This window comes from Lynx canadensis, chromosome X (assembly GCF_007474595.2).
Source record: "Lynx canadensis isolate LIC74 chromosome X, mLynCan4.pri.v2, whole genome shotgun sequence".
Classification (NCBI taxonomy): Eukaryota; Metazoa; Chordata; class Mammalia; order Carnivora; family Felidae; genus Lynx; species Lynx canadensis.
In genome coordinates, this window is record NC_044321.2 from 616608 (window position 1) to 635966 (window position 19359).

At 58.5% G+C, this 19359-nt stretch overlaps 1 protein-coding gene across 4 annotated transcripts in view; it reads left to right on the forward strand.

The window, feature by feature from the left end:
• Nucleotides 1-19359, forward strand: part of LOC115507873 (granulocyte-macrophage colony-stimulating factor receptor subunit alpha-like) — a 39050-nt gene that overhangs the window by 15032 nt on the left and 4659 nt on the right. For all 4 annotated transcript variants that reach the window (XM_032592261.1, XM_032592258.1, XM_032592260.1 and 1 more), the window contains 7 exons: nt 7932-8025; nt 9327-9469; nt 15130-15256; nt 15338-15464; nt 15953-16137; nt 16705-16838; nt 18306-18329. In XM_032592261.1, the coding sequence (XP_032448152.1) occupies nt 7953-8025; nt 9327-9469; nt 15130-15256; nt 15338-15464; nt 15953-16137; nt 16705-16838; nt 18306-18329 (813 nt within the window). In that variant the 5' untranslated portion in view covers nt 7932-7952. The remainder of the gene's footprint in view (nt 1-7931; nt 8026-9326; nt 9470-15129; nt 15257-15337; nt 15465-15952; nt 16138-16704; nt 16839-18305; nt 18330-19359) is intronic.

The window sequence follows — 19359 nt, forward strand, 5'->3', positions numbered from 1 at the left end:
GAGTCTGGGAGTCTGAGATCCAAGGAGGGCTGAGGCTGGGGGTCTGAGATCCAGGCAGGGCCGAGGCTGGGAGTCTGAGCTCCAGTTGGGGCTGAGGATGGGGGTCTGAGGTCCAGGAGGGGCTGAGTCTCGGGGTCTGAGATCCAGGCAGGGCTGAGACTGGGGGCCTGAGATCCAGGGTTGGCCAAGGCTGGGGGCCTGAGATCCAGGCAGGGCTGAGGCTGGGGGTCTGAGATCCAGGCAGGGTTGATCCTGGGGGTTTGAGGTGCAGGCAGGGCTGAGGTGGGGGCCTGAGATCCAGGCAGGGCTGAGGCTGGGGGTCTGAGATCCAGGCAGGGCTGGGGCTGGGAGTCTGAGGTCCAGGAGGGGCTGGGGCTGTGTGTCTGAGGTCCAGGCAGGGCTGAGGCTGGGGCTCTGAGGTCCAGGCAGGGCTGGAAGGTTGGGGTCTGAGGTCAGGCAGGGCCGAGTCTGGGAGTCTGAGATCCAAGGAGGGCTGAGGCTGGGGGTCTGAGATCCAGGCAGGGCCGAGGCTGGGAGTCTGAGCTCCATTGGGGCTGAGGATGGGGGTCTGAGATCCAGGAGGGGCTGAGTCTCGGGGTCTGAGATCCAGGAAGGGCTGAGGCTGGGGGTCTGAGATCCAGGCAGGGCTGAGGCTGGGGCTCTGAGATCCAGGCAGGGCTGAGGCTGGGTGTCTGAGGTCCAGGCAGGGCTGAGGTTGGAGGTGTGAGATCCGGGCAGGGCAGAGGCTGGGAGTTTGAGATCCAGGAAGGGTCGAGGCTTGGAGGCTGAGGTCCAGGCAGGGCTGAGGCTGGGGGTCTGAGATCCAAGCAGAGCTGAGGCTGGGGGTCTGAGATCCAGGCAGGGCTGAGGCTGAGGGTCTGAGATCCAGGCAGGGCTGAGGCTGGGGTTCTGAGATCCAGGCAGGGCTGAGGTTGGGGTCTGAGATCCAGGCAGGGGGGGGCTGGGGGTCTGAGATCCAAGCAGAGCTGAGGCTGGGGGTCTGAGATCCAGGCAGGGCTGAAAATGAGGGTCTGACTTCCAGGCAGGGCCAAGACTGGGATTCTGAGGCCTAGGCAGTGCTGAAACTGGGAGGCTTAAATCCAGGCAGGGCTGAGGATGGGAGTCTGAGGTCCAGGAGGGGCTGGGGCTGTGTGTCTGAGGTCCAGGCAGGGCTGAGGCTGAGGCTCTGAGGTCCAGGCAGGGCTGGAGGTTGGGGGTCTGAGGTCCAGGCAGGGCCGAGGCTGGGAGTCTGAGCTCCAGTTGGGGCTGAGGATGGGGGTCTGAGATCCAGGAGGGGCTGAGTCTCGGGGTCTGAGATCCAGGAAGGGCTGAGCGGGGGTCTGAGATCCAGGCAGGGCCGAGGCTGGGGTTCTGAGATCCAGGCAGGGGTGAGGCTGGGGGTCTGAGATCCAGGCAGGGCTGAGCCTGGGGTTCTGAGATCCAGGCAGGGCTGAGGTTGGGGGTCTGAGATCCAGGCAGGGCTGGGGCTGGGGTCTGAGATCCAGGAGGGGCTGGGGCTGTGTGTCTGAGGTCCAGGCAGGGCTGAGGCTGGGGCTCTGAGGTCCAGGCAGGGCTGGAGGTTGGGGGTCTGAGATCCAGGCAGGGCTGAGGTTGGGGGTCTGAGATCCAGGCAGGGCTGAGGCTGGGGGTCTGAGATCCAGGCAGGGCGCCTGGGGTTCTGAGATCCAGGCAGGGCTGAGCCTGGGGTTCTGAGATCCAGGCAGGGCTGAGGTTGGGGGTCTGAGATCCAGCAGGGCCGAGGCTGGGAGTCTGAGCTCCAGTTGGGGCTGAGGATGGGGGTCTGAGATCCAGGAGGGCTGAGGCTGGGAGTCTGAGATCCAGGAAGGGCTGAGGCTGGGGTCTGAGATCCAGGCAGGGCCGAGGCTGGGGTTCTGAGATCCAGGCAGGGCCGAGGCTGGGAGTGTGCAATCCAGGCAGGGCTGACTGGGGTTCTGAGATCCAGGCAGGGCTGAGGTTGGGGGTCTGAGATCCAGGCAGGGCTGGGGCTGGCGGGGTCTGAGATCCAGGAGGGGCTGGGGCTGTGTGTCTGAGGTCCATGCAGGGCTGAGGCTGGGGCTCTGAGGTCCAGGCAGGGCTGGAGGTTGGGGGTCTGAGGTCCAGGCAGGGCCGAGTCTGGGAGTCTGAGATCCAAGGAGGGCTGAGGCTGGGGGTCTGAGATCCAGGCAGGGCCGAGGCTGGGGGTCTGAGATCCAGGCAGGGCCGAGGCTGGGAGTCTGAGCTCCAGTTGGGGCTGAGGATGGGGTCTGAGATCCAGGAGGGGCTGAGTCTCGGGGTCTGAGATCCAGGCAGGGCTGAGGCTGGGGGTCTGAGATCCAGGCAGGGCTGAGGCTGGGGGTCTGAGATCCAGGCAGGGCTGAGGCTGGGGGTCTGAGGTCCAGGCAGGGTGGAGGCTGGGGTTCTGAGGTCCAGGAGGGGCTGAGGCTGGGGGTCTGAGATCCAGGCAGGGCTGGGGCTGGGGGTCTGAGATCCAGGCAGGGCCGAGGCTGGGATTCTGATGTCCAGGCAGGGCTGAGGCTGGGGTCTGACTTCCAGGCAGGGCCGAGGCTGGGAGTCTGAGATCCAGGCAGGGCTGGAGGTTGGGGGTCTGAGGTCCAGCCAGGGCCGAGTCTGGGAGTCTGAGATCCAAGGAGGGCTGAGGCTGGGGGTCTGAGATCCAGGCAGGGCCGAGGCTGGGAGTCTGAGCTCCAGTTGGGGCTGGATGGGGGTCTGAGATCCAGGAGGGGCTGAGTCTCGGGGTCTGAGATCCAGGCAGGGCTGAGGCGGGGGTCTGAGATCCAGGCAGGGCCGAGGCTGGGGTTCTGAGATCCAGGCAGGGCTGAGGCTGGGGGCCTGAGATCCAGGCACGGCTGATCCTGGGATTGTGAGGTCCAGGGAGGGCTGAGGCTCGGGCCTGAGATTCAGGTAGGGCTGAGGCTTGGGTGTCTGAGATCCAGGCAGGGCTGGGGCTGGGAGTCTGAGGTCCAGGAGGGGCTGGGGCTGTGTGTCTGAGGTCCAGGCAGGGCTGAGGCTGGGGCTCTGAGGTCCAGGCAGGGCTGGAGGTTGGGGGTCTGAGGTCAGGCAGGGCCGAGTCTGGGAGTCTGAGATCCAAGGAGGGCTGAGGCTGGGGGTCTGAGATCCAGGCAGGGCCGAGGCTGGGAGTCTGAGCTCCAGTTGGGGCTGAGGATGGGGGTCTGAGATCAGGAGGGGCTGAGTCTCGGGGTCTGAGATCCAGGAAGGGCTGAGGCTGGGGGTGAGGTCCAGGGAGGGCTGAGGCTCGGGCCTGAGATTCAGGTAGGGCTGAGGCTTGTGCCTGAGATTCAGGCCGGGCTGATGCTGGGGGTCTGATGTCCAGTCAGGGCTGAGGCTGGGGTTTTGAGATCCAGGCAGGGTTGAGGCTTGGAGGCTGAGGTCCAGGCAGGGCTGAGGCTGGGGGTCTGAGATCCAAGCAGAGCTGAGGCTGGGGGTCTGAGATCCAGGCAGGGCTGAGGCTGGGGGTCTGAGGTCCAGGCAGGGCTGAGGCTGGGGTTCTGAGATCCAGGCAGGGCTGAGGTTGGGGGTCTGAGATCCAGGCAGGGCTGGGGCTGGGGGTCTGAGATCCAAGCAGAGCTGAGGCTGGGGGTCTGAGATCCAGGCAGGGCTGAAAATGAGGGTCTGACTTCCAGGCAGGGCCAAGACTGGGATTCTGAGGCCTAGGCAGTGCTGAAACTGGGAGGCTTAAATCCAGGCAGGGCTGAGGATGGAGTCTGAGGTCCAGGAGGGGCTGGGCTGTGTGTCTGAGGTCCAGGCAGGCTGAGGCTGAGGCTCTGAGGTCCAGGCAGGGCTGGAGGTTGGGGGTCTGAGGTCCAGGCAGGGCCGAGGCTGGGAGTCTGAGCTCCAGTTGGGGCTGAGGATGGGGGTTCTGAGATCCAGGAGGGGCTGAGTCTCGGGGTCTGAGATCCAGGAAGGGCTGAGGCTGGGGGTCTGAGATCCCAGGCAGGGGCCGAGGGCTGGGGTTCTGAGATCCAGGCAGGGCTGAGGCTGGGGGTCTGAGATCCAGGCAGGGCTGAGCCTGGGGTTCTGAGATCCAGGCAGGGCTGAGGTTGGGGGTCTGAGATCCAGGCAGGGCTGGGGCTGGGGGTCTGAGATCCAGGAGGGGGTGGGGGCTGTGTGTCTGAGGTCCAGGCAGGGCTGAGGCTGGGGCTCTGAGGTCCAGGCAGGGCTGGAGGTTGGGGGTCTGAGATCCAGGCAGGGCTGAGGTTGGGGGTCTGAGATCCAGGCAGGGCTGAGGCTGGGGGTCTGAGATCCAGGCAGGGCTGAGCCTGGGGGTTCTGAGATCCAGGCAGGGCTGAGCCTGGGGTTCTGAGATCCAGGCAGGGCTGAGGTTGGGGGTCTGAGATCCAGGCAGGGCCGAGGCTGGGAGTCTGAGCCTCCAGTTGGGGCGAGGATGGGGGTCTGAGATCCAGGAGGGACTGAGGCTGGGGGTCTGAGATCCAGGAAGGGGCTGAGGCTGGGGGTTCTGAGATCCAGGCAGGGCCGAGGCTGGGGTTCTGAGATCCAGGCAGGGCTGAGGCTGGGGTCTGAGATCCAGGCAGGGCTGAGCCTGGGGTTCTGAGATCCAGGCAGGGCTGAGGTTGGGGGTCTGAGATCCAGGCAGGGCTGGGGCTGGGGGTCTGAGATCCAGGAGGGCTGGGGCTGTGTGTCTGAGGTCCAGGCAGGGCTGAGGCTGGGCTCTGAGGTCCAGGCAGGGCTGGAGGTTGGGGGTCTGAGGTCCAGGCAGGGGCCGAGTCTGGGAGTCTGAGATTCCAAGGAGGGCTGAGGCTGGGGGTCTGAGATCCAGGCAGGGCTGAGGCTGGGGGTCTGAGATCCAGGCAGGGCCGAGGCTGGGAGTCTGAGCTCCAGTTGGGGCTGAGGATGGGGGTCTGAGATCCAGGAGGGGCTGAGTCTCGGGGTCTGAGTCCAGGAAGGGGCTGAGGCTGGGGGTCTGAGATCCAGGCAGGGCTGAGGCTGTGGGTCTGAGATCCGCAGGGCTGAGGCTGGGGGTCTGAGATCCGGCAGGGCTGAGCCTGGGGTTCTGAGATCCAGGCAGGGCTGAGGTTGGGGGTCTGAGATCCGGCAGGGCTGAGTTGGGTGTCTGAGATCCAGGCAGGGCTGGGGCTGGGAGTCTGAGGTCCAGGCGGGGCTGGGCTGTGTGTCTGAGGTCCAGGCAGGGCTGAGGCTGGGGCTCTGAGGTCCAGGCAGGGCTGGAGGTTGGGGGTCTGAGGTCAGGCAGGGCCGAGTCTGGGAGTCTGAGATCCAAGGAGGGCTGAGGCTGGGGGTCTGAGATCCAGGCAGGGCCGAGGCTGGGAGTCTGAGCTCCAGTTGGGGCTGAGGATGGGGGTCTGAGATCCAGGAGGGGCTGAGTCTCGGGGTCTGAGATCCAGGAAGGGCTGAGGCTGGGGTCTGAGATCCAGGCAGGGCCGAGGCTGGGTTCTGAGATGCCAGGCAGGGCTGAGGCTGGGGGTCTGAGATCCAGGCAGGGCTGAGCCTGGGTTCTGAGATCCAGGCAGGGCTGAGGTTGGGGGTCTGAGATCCAGGCAGGGCTGGGGCTGGGGGTCTGAGATCCAGGAGGGGCTGGGGCTGTGTGTCTGAGGTCCAGGCAGGGCTGAGGCTGGGGCTCTGAGGTCCAGGCAGGGCTGGAGGTTGGGGGTCTGAGGTCCAGGCAGGGCCGAGTCTGGGAGTCTGAGATCCAAGGAGGGCTGAGGCTGGGGGTCTGAGATCCAGGCAGGGCCGAGGCCTGGGGGTCTGAGATCCAGGCAGGGCCGAGGCTGGGAGTCTGAGCTCCAGGAGGGCCTAAGTCTGGGGGTCTGAGATCCAGGAGGGGCTGAGTCTGGGGGTCTGAGGTCCAGGCAGGGCTGAGGCTGGGGGTCTGAGATCCAGGCAGGGCTGAGGCTGGGGGTCTGAGATCCAGGCAGGGCTGAGGCTGGGGGTCTGAGATCCAGGCAGGGCTGAGCCTGGGGTTCTGAGATCCAGGAGGGGCTGAGCTGGGGGTCTGAGATCCAGGCAGGGCTGGGGCTGGGGGTCTGAGATCCAGGAGGGGCTGTGGCTGTGTGTCTGAGGTCCAGGCAAGGCTGAGGCTGGGGGTCTGAGTTCCAGGCAGGGCTGAGGCTGGGGCTCTGAGGTCCAGGCAGGGCTGGAGGTTGGGGGTCTGAGGTCAGGCAGGGCCGAGTCTGGAGTCTGAGATCCAAGGAGGGCTGAGGCTGGGGGTCTGAGTTCCAGGCAGGGCCAAGACTGGGATTCTGAGGGCCTAGGCAGTGCTGAAACTGGGAGGCTTAAATCCAGGCAGGGCTGAGGCTGGGGGTCTGAGTTCCAGGCAGGGCTGAGGCTGGGGCTCTGAGGTCCAGGCAGGGCTGGAGGTGGGGGGTCTGAGGTCCAGGCAGGGCCGAGTCTGGGATTCTGAGATTCAAGTGGGGCTGAGTCTGGGACTCTACGTCCAGTGAGGGCTGAGCTTGGTAGCTAGATCCAGGCAGGGCCGAGGGCTGGGGTCGTCTGAGATCCACGCGGGGCTGAGGCTGGTTCCTCCTGAGGCCTCTCTCCTCACCACGTAGACACCATGTCCCCGAGTCCTCACGTGGCTGTCCCCTGTCTATGTCTGTGTCCTGACCTCTTCTTCTCTAAGGACCCCAGTCCTGAGGACCAGGGCCACCCTCGTGACCTCATGTTCCCTTCGTCTCCTCTTTCAGGCCCACCGCCCAATACAGCCCCACTGAGGTCCTGGGGCTAGGGTTTGAACTCGTGAATTTTAGGGGACGCTATCCAGCCCCCCGGATCCCCCTCTCTTGGCGAAGGGACACGTCCACCCCCAGTGTTCTCAGACCCCCTTAGGCCGGGACCTCAGCTCCTGAGGCCGAAAATGACCTCTTCCCCCTCAAAGCCTTTTCTCGTCCTTGGGCCTCAAACGGCGCTCTGGGACTTCATCGCCGGGCCCGGCTTCCCGTCTCTGTCGGCTCTGGGTTTCTCGAAGGCCGCCCCTGGGGTTCTGTGTTGATGGGGAGCCCGACTCCGCACCGGCCCCGCCCCGAGGGCTCACTTCGCCTCGTGGCCCGGACACGGTGACTCCGCTTCCTTCCGTGCTGGCAAATGTTTTCCACGATGACAGCAAGTCCCTCTGGTCCCTGACCCCCAAGAACCCTAAAAGGACCCCGGAGGCCCCGAGGGGCGTCGGTGGCATGGGAGGGCCACCCCCCCAAAGGGAAGGTGGGACGACGTGAACCGAGAGGCAGGTGAGGTCCAGGATGAGGCACAGACAGGCCCCCCTCCCCCCTCGGGCTGACCCAGGACAGGTGCGCCTTGAAGGGCACCAGAACGCGTCACCCCAAAGTTCTCCCTCTTGGGCACAAGGGTGATTTGGAGGGACAGGCCACTGAGAACCCAGCAGAAGCAGGAAGTCGGGCGCCTAACCCACTGAGCCACCAGGCGCCCCGTAAATGGATGTTCTAATGGTGGAGATGTTTCCGTACGCGGAGAACTACACCCAGAGACGTCTCATCATGTGAGAGACTCTTATTGACAAGACAGACCTAATGGCCATGAATTTCCTGCGTTTCCTGTTTTGCGTTTCCCCAGAGCTGTACGTCCCCATCGGAAAGTCCGGAACCCCTTTACCCAAGCTGAATCTGACACGGCTTCTAAGCCCTGGTCGTCCTCTGTCTCCCTGAGGCGCATGTTTCTTTCTGAGACCCCGTGTGATATATGTAGTTAAAACTGGTGTGTCTGCTAAATTTTCATCTGTTTAATTTGCGGGCGTCAGGTACAGAACCTAAGAGGTTACCGGGAAAGATTTTTTTCATCTCAGCAGCAGGAATGTGGACGTGACCAGCAAGGGCCACGGATGCGGCCAGGAGCTCATTAGCAGTGACACCCCTGGGGGGGAGGCAGCTGGGGATCTGACCTCTGACCTGGTGTCTCCTGTGAAGGTGCAGCTTTGGGGCTGGGACATGGCGGCCGTGCTGGATCTTGTGACCTTCCTGGTCGTCCTGAAGTCGGCATGCTGTGCACAACCACGGCCGGGTAGGTAGAGGCGGGCGCCCCAGGACGGGGTGGGATGTCACTCCCCCCCCCCGGCCCCCATGACGCCAGAAGGGGACAGAAGTCCCTCCCCCGAGACCTAAAGCGTCACCCGGCCCCGAGACCGCCATGCTAGGGGAAGAATTTGCCTTTTGCAAGTCGAACTACAGGTGTTTATTCGCGGGCAGAATCAGGGACCCAAGGGTGAAGATTCGATCCCGCAACACGTCCACCGGAAGGTGCCAGAGAGCATGTAGACATGTTCCCGCAGGTGGCCCAGGAAAGGGGGTGCCCAGGGGCGTCTGGGGGCTCGGCCGATCAAGCGTGTGACTCTGGAGTTCGGCTCGGGTCCCCCACGACCCCATTTCACAGATGCTACAGATCCTGGGATTGGGTTGGAGTTGATGTTTGCACAGAGCCCGACGCGGGGCTCGAACTCACGAACCGCGAGATCAGGACCTGAGTCGAAGTCGGACGCCCAACCGACTGAGCCCCCCGGGAGCCCCTTCTCCGTAGTTTTCACATGATTTGATGCATTTTTCAAATTATTGTCACTGTGGCTAATTATAAATTATTTTCCGTATTTTTCTGAAATTTTCAAATTATCGTCACGATCGCTAACTTGTCTGTATGTTCCAATGATCTTCTGTAGTTTTCAAACTATTGTCTATGTTTTTCTTTCTTTTTATTTTTTTAAAGGATTTTATTTTTCAGTAATCTCTACCCCCTGCACGGGGCTCGAACTCACAACCTGGAGATCAATAGTTGCACCCTCCACTCACGGAGCCAGCCGGGTGCCTCTGTATTTTTCCGTATTTTCAATTATGACTGTAGCCAACTCGTGTCTTTCAAATTATTTTCCATAGTCTTCAAATTATTGCTCTACCCAATTTGTCTGTTTTTCTGATTATTTTCTGTATTTCCAAATTATTATTAGTATAGCTTAGTTCACGGGCGAGAAGTGACGTCCCTGTGGTCTGTTCGTTTTTCTTAGTTTGTTTTTTTTTTTTCAGCTCGTTCCTTTAAGAAAAGTTTATGCGTTTATTTCTGAGAGAGAGACAGAGCGCAAGTGGGGGAGGGGCAGAGAGAGGGAGAGAGAGAGAATCCCGAGCAGGCTCCGTGCTGTCAGCGCAGAGCTGATGCAGGGGTCGAGCTCACGAACTGCGGAAATCGAGAGCCAGACGCTCAACCCGCTGAGCCCACCACGCGCTCTGACCTTGTGGGTTTGATTTGCAATCTACCCCCCCCCCCACACAACTAAGGCTTCTGAGCGTCTTTTTTGTTTTTTGCTTTTTTAATCACAGCGCAAGACAAAATATCCCCCATTATAAACATGCAGCTGGATTCAAGGAAAAAAATGTTAACCTGGACTTACACCAGAAACGTGAGTGACCAGGAGTGCACAATAGATACGCCCACTGCCTATTCCGCCACGGTGGACCCACAGGTGAGTGTCCGGGGCTCACGCCTTGTGGCTTTGCGCCTTGTGAATCCGGAATTTTCCTGTGAGACGACTCTCGCGCCCCTGGCCTGCCTCGATTCCCACCCCTGTTGCTTTTGTCCGGGAAGAAAGAAATATTTCCTGTATCCTCTTAGGCTCTGGCGTAGGGATGTGCAAATTAAAATGACACGCGCCAGATTTTTCGGGAGAAAAGACGTACAGATTTGTTCCTATGGTAACTTTTTTACATCCACGAAGGTTCAGAGGAAAAGAAGGGAAACCCCAAGGAGCAGGGAGGTCTGGTACCAGTTTTTTAAGAGGGTGAGGAATTCTGAGTGAGAGGTGGGTTGTCAGAGGAATGGGCACTTTGGCTTCTGGGGCCAATAAGTTGTGGGGACGTGAGTGGGCAATTAGCGACAAGCCTAATGGCAGATATGGGTTATTTTAGTAAGCTCTGTGTATACAGTGTCCTTCTCGGTGCTGGCTCTCCGCATCAGGCGGGAAGGGTCACTGCCCTCGTTTTGGCCCAGGAGAAGGTGGGGGCGGGTCATGCCACCTTTGACACCTTTGGGGACATTTGCACTCTGCCTCCATATAGTGGGGATAAAATTTACACACTAAATCCCGCGTATGAGGGAGAATATAACAGCGGTCTTTTCTGCACCTGCCTTTACTTTGATTTCTCCCCTTTCGTGAGGGGGAGGGGAAAAGATAGGGATTGTCCCTTACGTGCATCCCACCCCCTTCACGTTAGAACAGTCCCGTCTGGATTCCGTCCCTGTCTTTGGTCTCTGTTTGTTGACTCATCGTATACTTCACACGCTTCCTCAGTTTCATTCTAAGGAGGTTGGGCAAGGAAAATTAGCCATTACACTCTTAGGTTCTGTCTCTGAGGGCTGTGAATTAACCTGATAAACGATTACGATGAAGAGGTGAAGAGACGGGAGGAAATGTATTTCTGTGCATATGGAGTTTACAAAAGAGTAGCCCAATGAATAGGTAAAGTTAGGGCCTTGTATACCTAACTGGTAGGAAAAGGGAAGAGAAGGGCGCCTGGGGGGCTCAGTCGGTCGAGCATCAGACTTCAGCTCAGGTCATGATCTCATGGTGCGTGGGTTCGAGCAGCCCCGCATCGGGCTCCTGTGCTGACAGCTCGGAGCCTGGAGTTGCTTCAGATTCTGTGTGTGTGTGTCTCTCTCTACCCCTCCCCTGCTCGTGCTCTGTCTCTCTCCGTCTCTCAGAAATAAATAAAACGTTGGAAAAAAATTTTAGTCAGATAAGAGAACCCCCTCCAAAATGTTTCTTTCTGCATATGTTGAATCCCAATGTCTTCACCTTAAAATGATTACGGGGTTCCCCAGGGAAGGGTCCCCACAGCGGTGGGGGTGCCGCGGACAGGGCTGTACCTGTCTGCCTGCCGAACAACGGTGCAGGTATGACTCCTGCCCAGGGCGTTTTCAGCGCACCCCGATCCCCTCCCTCCGTGGAGCGCAGTTTCCTCGGAGGCCCCTCGGGATTGCTGACAGCTCGGAGCCCGGAGATGCTTCAGATTCTGTGTCTCCCTCTCACTCTGCCCCTCCCCCGCTCGCCCGTGCACTCTCTCTCTCTCTCTCTCTCAAAAATAAACATTTTTTTAAAAGTTATGAACTTGGAAAAAAAGTAATAAAATAAATGTCAAGGTTATTAAATAAATATAAAATTTTATGATTATGAAAAATATAGATTAAAAAAAACTTGTTGGTCATTTCTGTGCATTTCATAGCATTCTTCTGATGGCTTGAAAAAAATTTTTTTATTGTAACTGTTTGCTGTGGTGCAGGAAAGCCACTGATGTTTATGGGCTCTGTGTCCACAGGTCCTTAACCCGCTTTTATAAATTCACTGTCTTTGGGAAAGCAATCCGTTCTCCGAATTTTGTCCTGTTTAGAAAGAATGCTAATGTGGCTCTTTCCTCTAGAACCGTGTGGACTTTGTGTTTCCATTTCAATTTTCATTGTGAATTCAAGAAAAACAGTTCAAAAATTCATTTTTTTAAATTTTTTAATGTTTATTTTGAGACAGAGAGAGACAGAGCATGAACGGGGGAGGGTCAGAGAGAGAGGGAGACACAGAATCCGAAGCAGGCTCCAGGCTCTGAGCTGTCAGCACAGAGCCCGACGCGGGGCTCGAACTCACGGACTGTGAGATCATGACCTGAGCCGAAGTTGGATGCTTAACCGACTGAGCCACCCAGGCGCCCCTAAAAATTCAGTGTTTCTGTACTTACAGTAGTGGCCGTTGATGTAAAAAAGAAAAGAAAAGGGCAGAAAAGAAAGGAAGGAAAGAAAAGAAAGAAAAGAAAAGAAATAAGAAATGAAGAAAAGAAAGAAAAGAGAAAAGAAAGAGAGAGAAAAAAAGAAAAAGAAGAGAAAAGAAAGAAGAAGAAAGAGAAAGAAAAGAAATGAAAAGAAATGAAAGAAAAAGAAAAAGAAAAAAATGAAAGAAAAAGAAAAGAAGAAAGAGAAGAAGGAAAAAAAAAACAAGAAAAGAGAAGGTCTTTTGTCAGGACAAAGAGATTCCCTTAAATTCTTGCTGATGTAAGCTTTTTTCACCCACAGAATTTGCACCTTCTTGAACACTTGTTTTGGGACCTCAGCTGAGATGATCAGGTTTTCCCCTCCCCATCCCCCTGGTCGGCCTAATACACACAAGCTTAGTACAATTTTTAAATTTTTTTAAGTTTATTTGTTTATTTTGAGAGAGAGAGAGTACAAGCAGGGGAGGGTCAGAGAGAGGGAGAAAACCGACTTCGCCACCCAGGCGCCTCCGAGTTTAGTACAATTTTTTTTTTTTTTTAAGTTGAATTCCGGGGCGCCTGGGCGGCTCAGTCGGTTAAGCCTCCGACTTCGGCTCAGGTCACCATCTCACGGTTCATGAGGTTGAGCCCCACATCGGGTTCTGTGCTGACAGCTCGGAGCCTGGAGCCTGGAGTCTGCTCGGATTCTGTGTCTCCCTCTCTCTCTGCCCCTCCCCTGCTCACGCTGTCTCTCTCTGTCTCTCAGAAATAAATAAATGTGAAAAAAAAAACCACCACGTTGAATTCAGTATATGAGCCTGGCGTTTGGAGTTTTCTTCTTTTTTATAGTATTTAAGATTTTATTTTTAAGTAAATCTCTACACCCAACGCGGGGCTTGAACTCACAACCCTGAGATCAAGAGTCGCACCCTCTTCCGACTGGGCCCGCCAGACGTCCCACGTTTTTAAATTTTTTTCAATGATTTCGGTTCCTTTCGGGATATCCTGTGGGTGGTCTTGGATCCGAGCTGTGCCAGCAACGGAAAGTCGAGTCTGGCTGTGTTTTCCTAAAAGCCCCCGTTTGTGCGAGTGTGTATGTTGTGGTTCCTTCCCTTCCGTGCGGTCTGCACAAATCTGAGGGTTTTCTCCTGCAGGAAAAAGAAAAAAAAAAAAACAACACCTCGTTCTTTTGCAGAAAGAGGTTGCAATGCTTTCAAGGAGCTGGCAGCTTCCTCCTTCCCGCTGGTTTGAAAGGGAATGTTCCAGAAGGAGACCCTCGCTGAGCCGCCTCCTGGGGCCACCTTTATCTCAAACTACCTCATGTGCCAGTTCTGTCCTCTCCCAAGGCTTTAGTAGGAAACAGCTCATTCCGTTTTTTGGGTTTTTTTTTTAATAGGTTTTGTTTTTAGTTGGGAGCTGGGGGCTTTTCTGCAGACTCAGAAAACGCGGCCGCAGAATTGCACAATTTCTCCCTGGGATTTGGGGTTTTCCGTGAGGCCCAGCAGGCAGCGATCGGAGGGCATTCCTGAACTTGGGTGTGTTTTATTCCTTCCTTGGCAGCCCCCCTCCTGCAAGCCGGACGGGAGGGCGTATTGGGGTTCTTTGCAGCCTGGGGATCTCCAGCCGCTCCCCCCGGGAGAGGAGAACTTCCTGCGCCCGGTTCGGCACACGCGGGAGCTAACGGTGGTCCGCGTTTCCTAGGTTTTGAACTTGAGGAGGAAATGTGCGTGCGTGTAATGATTTCCCTCCTGGCCACACTCCACCGGATCACAGCCACGTGGGCAGAGTCCACCCGCTGGGCCGCCCTGCACCCCTGGAATCCGGGGTTTGACAAACAGGATGCGGCCCGTGCTGACTTTTCTCGCCGCACGTGGTCTGGTTTTCCTCTCGAGCTTTTTTTAATCTCGTGTCCTCAGTGCGCTCTGTGTTTGGCACACGAGGCCGCCTTGGGCTGGCTGCTGTCGGCCTCCCCGCGGGCCCGCGCCGCCCTGGCCCCTTTTTCCAGTTCCGCGTTTCACCCCGGTCCGCGTAGATGAAACGCCACGCTCCCGGGGGGAAAGACGGTGATGAGAAATGAACAGTGCCATTCGCCCATGAAGCAGAACACAGCGGGGTACCTGCAACAATGTGCGTGAACTTGGCAAAAACGTTGCCGGGTGACGGCAGCCGCCGGACACAAAAGGCTACATTGTGCCTCATCCCAGTTGCACCCAATGTCCCCAGTAGACAAATCGTGTACCAGGAAAGTGGCCCAGGGGCTGGGGGACGGGGACGGGGTCGGCAACTCGTTTTTGTCAGGTTTCTGGAACAGAACGTTTTGCCAGAAAAGGGCGTCTGTAGACTTAGCATTTCGCAGACTCCTGATTTTGGGCCTGTTTGCTTTTCCTTAAATGAGGGGAGTCCCCCCCCCCCGCCGACACCAGGCCTGGGAAGTGACAGGGACGGAGTGTAGGCATCAGTGACCGTCACCCGCATGCTTGCAGAATCCCCTTCCAGAACGTATGCTGGAGGCCAGATTTCGGAGCGCAGGCCCTGGCTGGATCCTCAGGCGTATTCGCACACCTTGTCCCCCTCCCCGCCCCCCGCCACGGCCCCCGTGCCACAGCCGTCTAGGCTCTAGCCAGGGTGTCGGCCACCCTCTCTTACCTTTGCAGAGCCTCAAAGTCAGGCTGAGAAGTGGGAACACTTTCTATTGGTGCCGATGTGCAGAAACACTTTTCCTCTACACTCTTAAGTGATGTCCACGGGGCTGTGCAAATTAGACTGACAAAAGACAGATTAAGCGAGGCAGGTTTCACATGGTGTTAAAATTCTCGGTGTCATGAGGTGGGGGGGGGGGGCTTCACAGAAAGAAGAAAACGGACCCAATGCAGCAGTTAGACTTGGGAGTTTGTACACTATTTTCTTCACACACAGCAGTAAATCGTGCAGATGTGACAAGAGACGGGAAAAGAGGTTTGAGGTGGCCGAGGGCAGCACACTGGGGGAAGATACGTGTTTGAAGGAAAGTATGCACAGAAGTAGGGACGTCGTTGGCGTTAATCAGGTCCTGGCCGTTACGGACCAGATGTGAGCTCTTTGGATTATGGCAGACAGGGCGGTGTCCCCATGCGCCTGACTCCGCGGGACCTCTGAGCTGGTTCTTATAGGCGAGGGCGGGGGTTCCCGGAGGTCGTGGGTCAGGGTGTGCTCTGTCCCTGCTGACGGTAATTCTTTGGGGAAAGAAATGCAGGCTGGGTGTCGTTCCCGTGACACCTGTGCTGTAGATTCGATGTCATCCGGGCGCTGGTGGGGTGTCTGGAGTGCTCTCGGCGTTCAGGTGCCCTGGGCCCTTCCCGCCGGGAGCCCCGGGGCAGGGGCGCCTGCAGACAAGGCAATGCGGCCTTTGCAGGTGACGGAGGACCGCACCTACGTCTGCACCTTCCCCAACTCCGTGCTGCACAGGGGGGCCAACCTGACCGTGAACGTCACTTGCGACGGGGACGTGTTCCTCCAAGTCCTGACTTTCGCCAACCCAGGTGAGGTCCCCGTCAGCTGCGGACGCGTGGTTCCGGGCCCGCCCGCGGGGCACCGACAGATTTCGGGCCGTGTCTCTCCAGGCAGGGAAGGTTCCGGAGCCGTGAACTTCTCCTGCCTCATTTACAACGTGCGCTTCATGAACTGCAGCTGGGCGCCCGGCCCGGCCGCCCCGGCCGACGTCAAGTATCGACTGTTCTGGGCGTCCAGGTGACCGGGAGCCCTCGCTGCGCCCGGGACCCGCGTGGGGGTCCTCACGTCAAGTGCTCAGCCTTTGGTTCAGGGCCCCAGGGTGCAGGGGGGCGTCTCCCCGAAAGGTCCCAAAGTCACCCAGGAACGCGCCCATCGGCCAGGCCCCTGAGGGGGGGAGAACCGGGCAACTTTGCCGCGTCCTGGCCCCAGCATGCAGCCCCCCTTCCCGTCCTAGGGACGAGGACGTCCCCCATTTGGACACTGAATGCTTCACGGAAGGGGTTGTAACCCCCCTGCTCTGCAAAGGGTGGGCCCCTGCCCGTGCCTGCCGCGTGCCGGCCGGTCGCCTGGGATGCACATCGCGTTCTGGTTTTACGCTCATTTGGGGGACGGGACTGTCACCTGTCATCAGCGGGTTCTCTGGGTTGCAGGGGGGGTGTGGCTGGCAACGGCTGCCCACGAGAACTCACAGGCGGGCCTGCCCTCACCCCCCTTGCACGTGACAGGCATGAGGCCGACGCGGAATGCGTCCATTACATCCTCGGCCCCACGGGGACCCGCGTGGGCTGCCATTTCGACCAACTGGGCGAACCCCAGAGGACGGATAATTACTTCTTCTTGGTGAACGGAACCAGCAGGGAAACGGCGATCCCGTTTTTGGATTTCACTCCATTTAAGGCCGTTCAAATCGGTAAGTCGCGGCCTTCCTCGCCCTGCGTCCCGCTCGCCGTCCAAGGTGACCGGTGTCGGGCTGCCCCCGGGGGTGAGGGGATGCTTCTCTAATACGTGTATTTCTTCCAAGAGGCGCATCACAGCCTTCTTGTGCGTGGGAATACAAAACAAGAAAAAAAAACTTTTCCTCTACACTCTTAGGTTCAGTGCCCGAGGAATGCAAATTAAACTAACAAGCAGTCTATGAGCAGGAGAAAAGCATACAAATTTAATTTTAATTCTTACATTCCTGGAGGGGGGGCCTTCATAGAAAAGAAATGGTCGAGGGCGCCTGGGTGGCTCAGTGAGTTAAGTGTCCGCCTCTTGGTTTTGGCTCAGGTCATGATCTCACGGTTCGTGGGTTCGAACCCCGGGTCAGGCTCTGTGCTGACAGTGCAGAGCCTGCTTGGGATTCTGTCTCCTTCTGTCTCTGCACCCCCACCCCCCCACACTTGCTGTCTGCCTCTGTCTCAAAATAAATAAACTTAAAACAAAAGACAACGAATGGGCTAAACACGAAACACTTTGTCGTGTTTCGCTGCCGTAGAGAAGTACGATCCACCCAGGAACATCACCATCACCTACAACCGGTCGCACCACATCATCCGGTGGGAACATCCCGAGATCCGATTCGACCTTTCGAGTCACATGCTGTATTACGAGCTGGACATCCAAACGCCGGTAAGAACCCACGCGTCCGTGAACGACCCACACAGCGCGTGCTGTCCCGTTTGCCCCTGGGGCGTGAAGCGCGCGGGTTCATTTTTGGTCTTAGAAAGGAACCTCTATGGAGGCACCTGGGTGGCTCAGCGGGTTAAGCCTCGGCTCTTGCGTTCGGCTCAGGTCAGGATCTCATAGTTTGTGAGTCCGAGCCCTGCATCAGGCTCTGCACTGACAGCACGGAGCCTGCTGGGGGCTCTCTCTCCGTCTGTCTCTGCCCCTCCCCTGCTGTCTCTCTTTCTCTGTCTCTCTCTCAAAACAGATATACTTAAGAAATTTGTTCATAAAAATTTTTTTTCAAGTAATCTCCATGCACAACATAGGATTTGGTCCTGAGCACCCCAGATCACAGGACCTTTGCACAGACCGCTGCCCGTGCCCACAGGCTCTGCCTCTTTCCCCAAGTGTCAGGTCCTTCTCCGTCTCCACACTGAATGAATGAACGAATGTTGGGAATATCTGGGCACGGCCCCCACACACCACAAGAGCGCCTCTCCTGCCCACGGGTCCCGCCACAAGGCGTGCTCTGCCGTCCACGATCTGTCCCCGGGTGTCCACGTGTCCACGTTCCCGAGGCCGGCGCCAGCCGCTGGCCCCGTCCCACAGCCCGCAGCGCCCTTTGCGGCACGGTCTGGCGCTCTCCTCAAAGGCGGGGAGGGGTCCCCAGGCCCAGCCGGGTGTGGACCCCTCACCTGTCGGCACCTTTCCAAACGGAAGTTAGGCGGTGTCCCTTCTGTCCTGAAAATCCTCGCAAGACGCCAGGTTTGGGTCTTGGATTCGGGTTCGTACCCTGGACGTGGCCGCCAAGAGTCTGCAGCTTCCGCCCTGCCTGCTGGCATCCTGGTCCCAGGGCTCCTGTGCGTGACCTCACACGGGTGACCTCACACTGGTTCCTCACGGGTAACCCCAGGCAGGTGATAACCCAGGTGACTGTAGACGGGGGACCTCACCCAGAGTGGGCCGCGGGCCTCTGACGTGGTTAGTCCACGCCGCACATCTGAACGTTCGGACAAGATGCGACCGTCGGAGCCGCCTTCTCGTCCCTCACACCGTCCCCAGGACAAATTCACCAGCCAGCGGTAGAGTCACAGCGACGGAACTCGGTGTTGAAGTTTCTCTACCCTCTTAAGTGCTGTCCCTGGGGGCTGCGAATTAAACAAAAGGCAGGGGCGTCCGGGTGGCTCCGTTGGTTGAGCGTCCCACCTCGCTTCCCTGGAGAAGGAATTTCTGATACGTTCGCTGTCCTTGCCGGAACTGAGGTGTCCCCACAGTGGGGTCGTATGGCCCCTCATTCCCGGTCTTTTCTCTTGGGCAGGTAAGGAGGCTCTGACAAGGCTGCCTCATCCCGGTCCAGGAGGTCCAGGCAGGTTCCCACACTTGCACACGGTGCAGAAAACGCAGACACTGACCATTTTTCCTTTCTTACAGGCGAGCTCCGCAGAAACAAAGCGTGTAAGTATCTCGTCCCTTCTCTGTGACTTACGTGCGCGGGCCCGGAAAGCGGGGGGGGGGGGGGGGGGGGAGACCCGGTTCCACGTTCACTGACCACCTGGGCCGTGGGGTCCCAACCAGCCCCTTAGCGGCCCTCAGGGTTTCACTCTCGCGTGGGGACGCTGTATTTCTCCGCTGCCCCTGACTCAGCTCAGGTCGCCCGCGGACGGCGAAACGTCCTTCCAGACGATCTCCTTTGGGCCGATGCAGTTCACACGTTGTAGTGAGTGTAACAGCGGCCGGAAAAGCTTGTGTCCCCCCAGAACCCTGCACTGGGGTCATATTTGGAAACAGGGTCTTTGCAGATGTGAGTAACTGATGGATCTGAGATGAGACCATCCTGGATCAGGGGGGCCCGAAATGCAATGACACTGTCCTTACGACACAAAGAGGAGACACGGTCACAGAGGAGAAGCCGCGTGAAGGCGGAGGCGGAGACGGGAGGGACGCGGCCACGAGCCCAGGGACGCCTGGAGCCCCAGAAGCTGGAAGCCTCTGGAGGGAGCACAGCCCTGCCTGGATTTAAGGGGCCCTGCCCCTCCTGGATGTCAGTGGTCCTGCCCCTCCTGGATCTCAGAGACCTTGCCCTGCCTGGATCTCAGTGGCCCTGCCCCTCCTGGATCTCAGTGGTCCTGCCCCTCCTGGATCTCAGTGGCCCTGCCCCTCCTGGATCTCAGTGGTCCTGCCCCTCCTGGATCTCAGTGGTCCTGCCCCTCCTGGATCTCAGGGACCCTGCCCTGCCTGGATCTCAGTGGCCCTGACCCTCCTGGATCTCAGTGGTCCTATCCCTCCTGGATCTCAGGGACCCTGCCCTGCCTGGATCGCATCAGCCCGGCCCTGCCTGGATCTCAGTGGCCCTGACCCTCCTGGATCTCAGTGGTCCTATCCCTCCTGGATCTCAGCGGCCCTGCCCCTCCTAGATCTCAGTGGCCCTGCCCTACCTGGGTCTCAGCGGCCCTGCCCCTCCTGGATGTCAGTGGTCCTGCCCCTC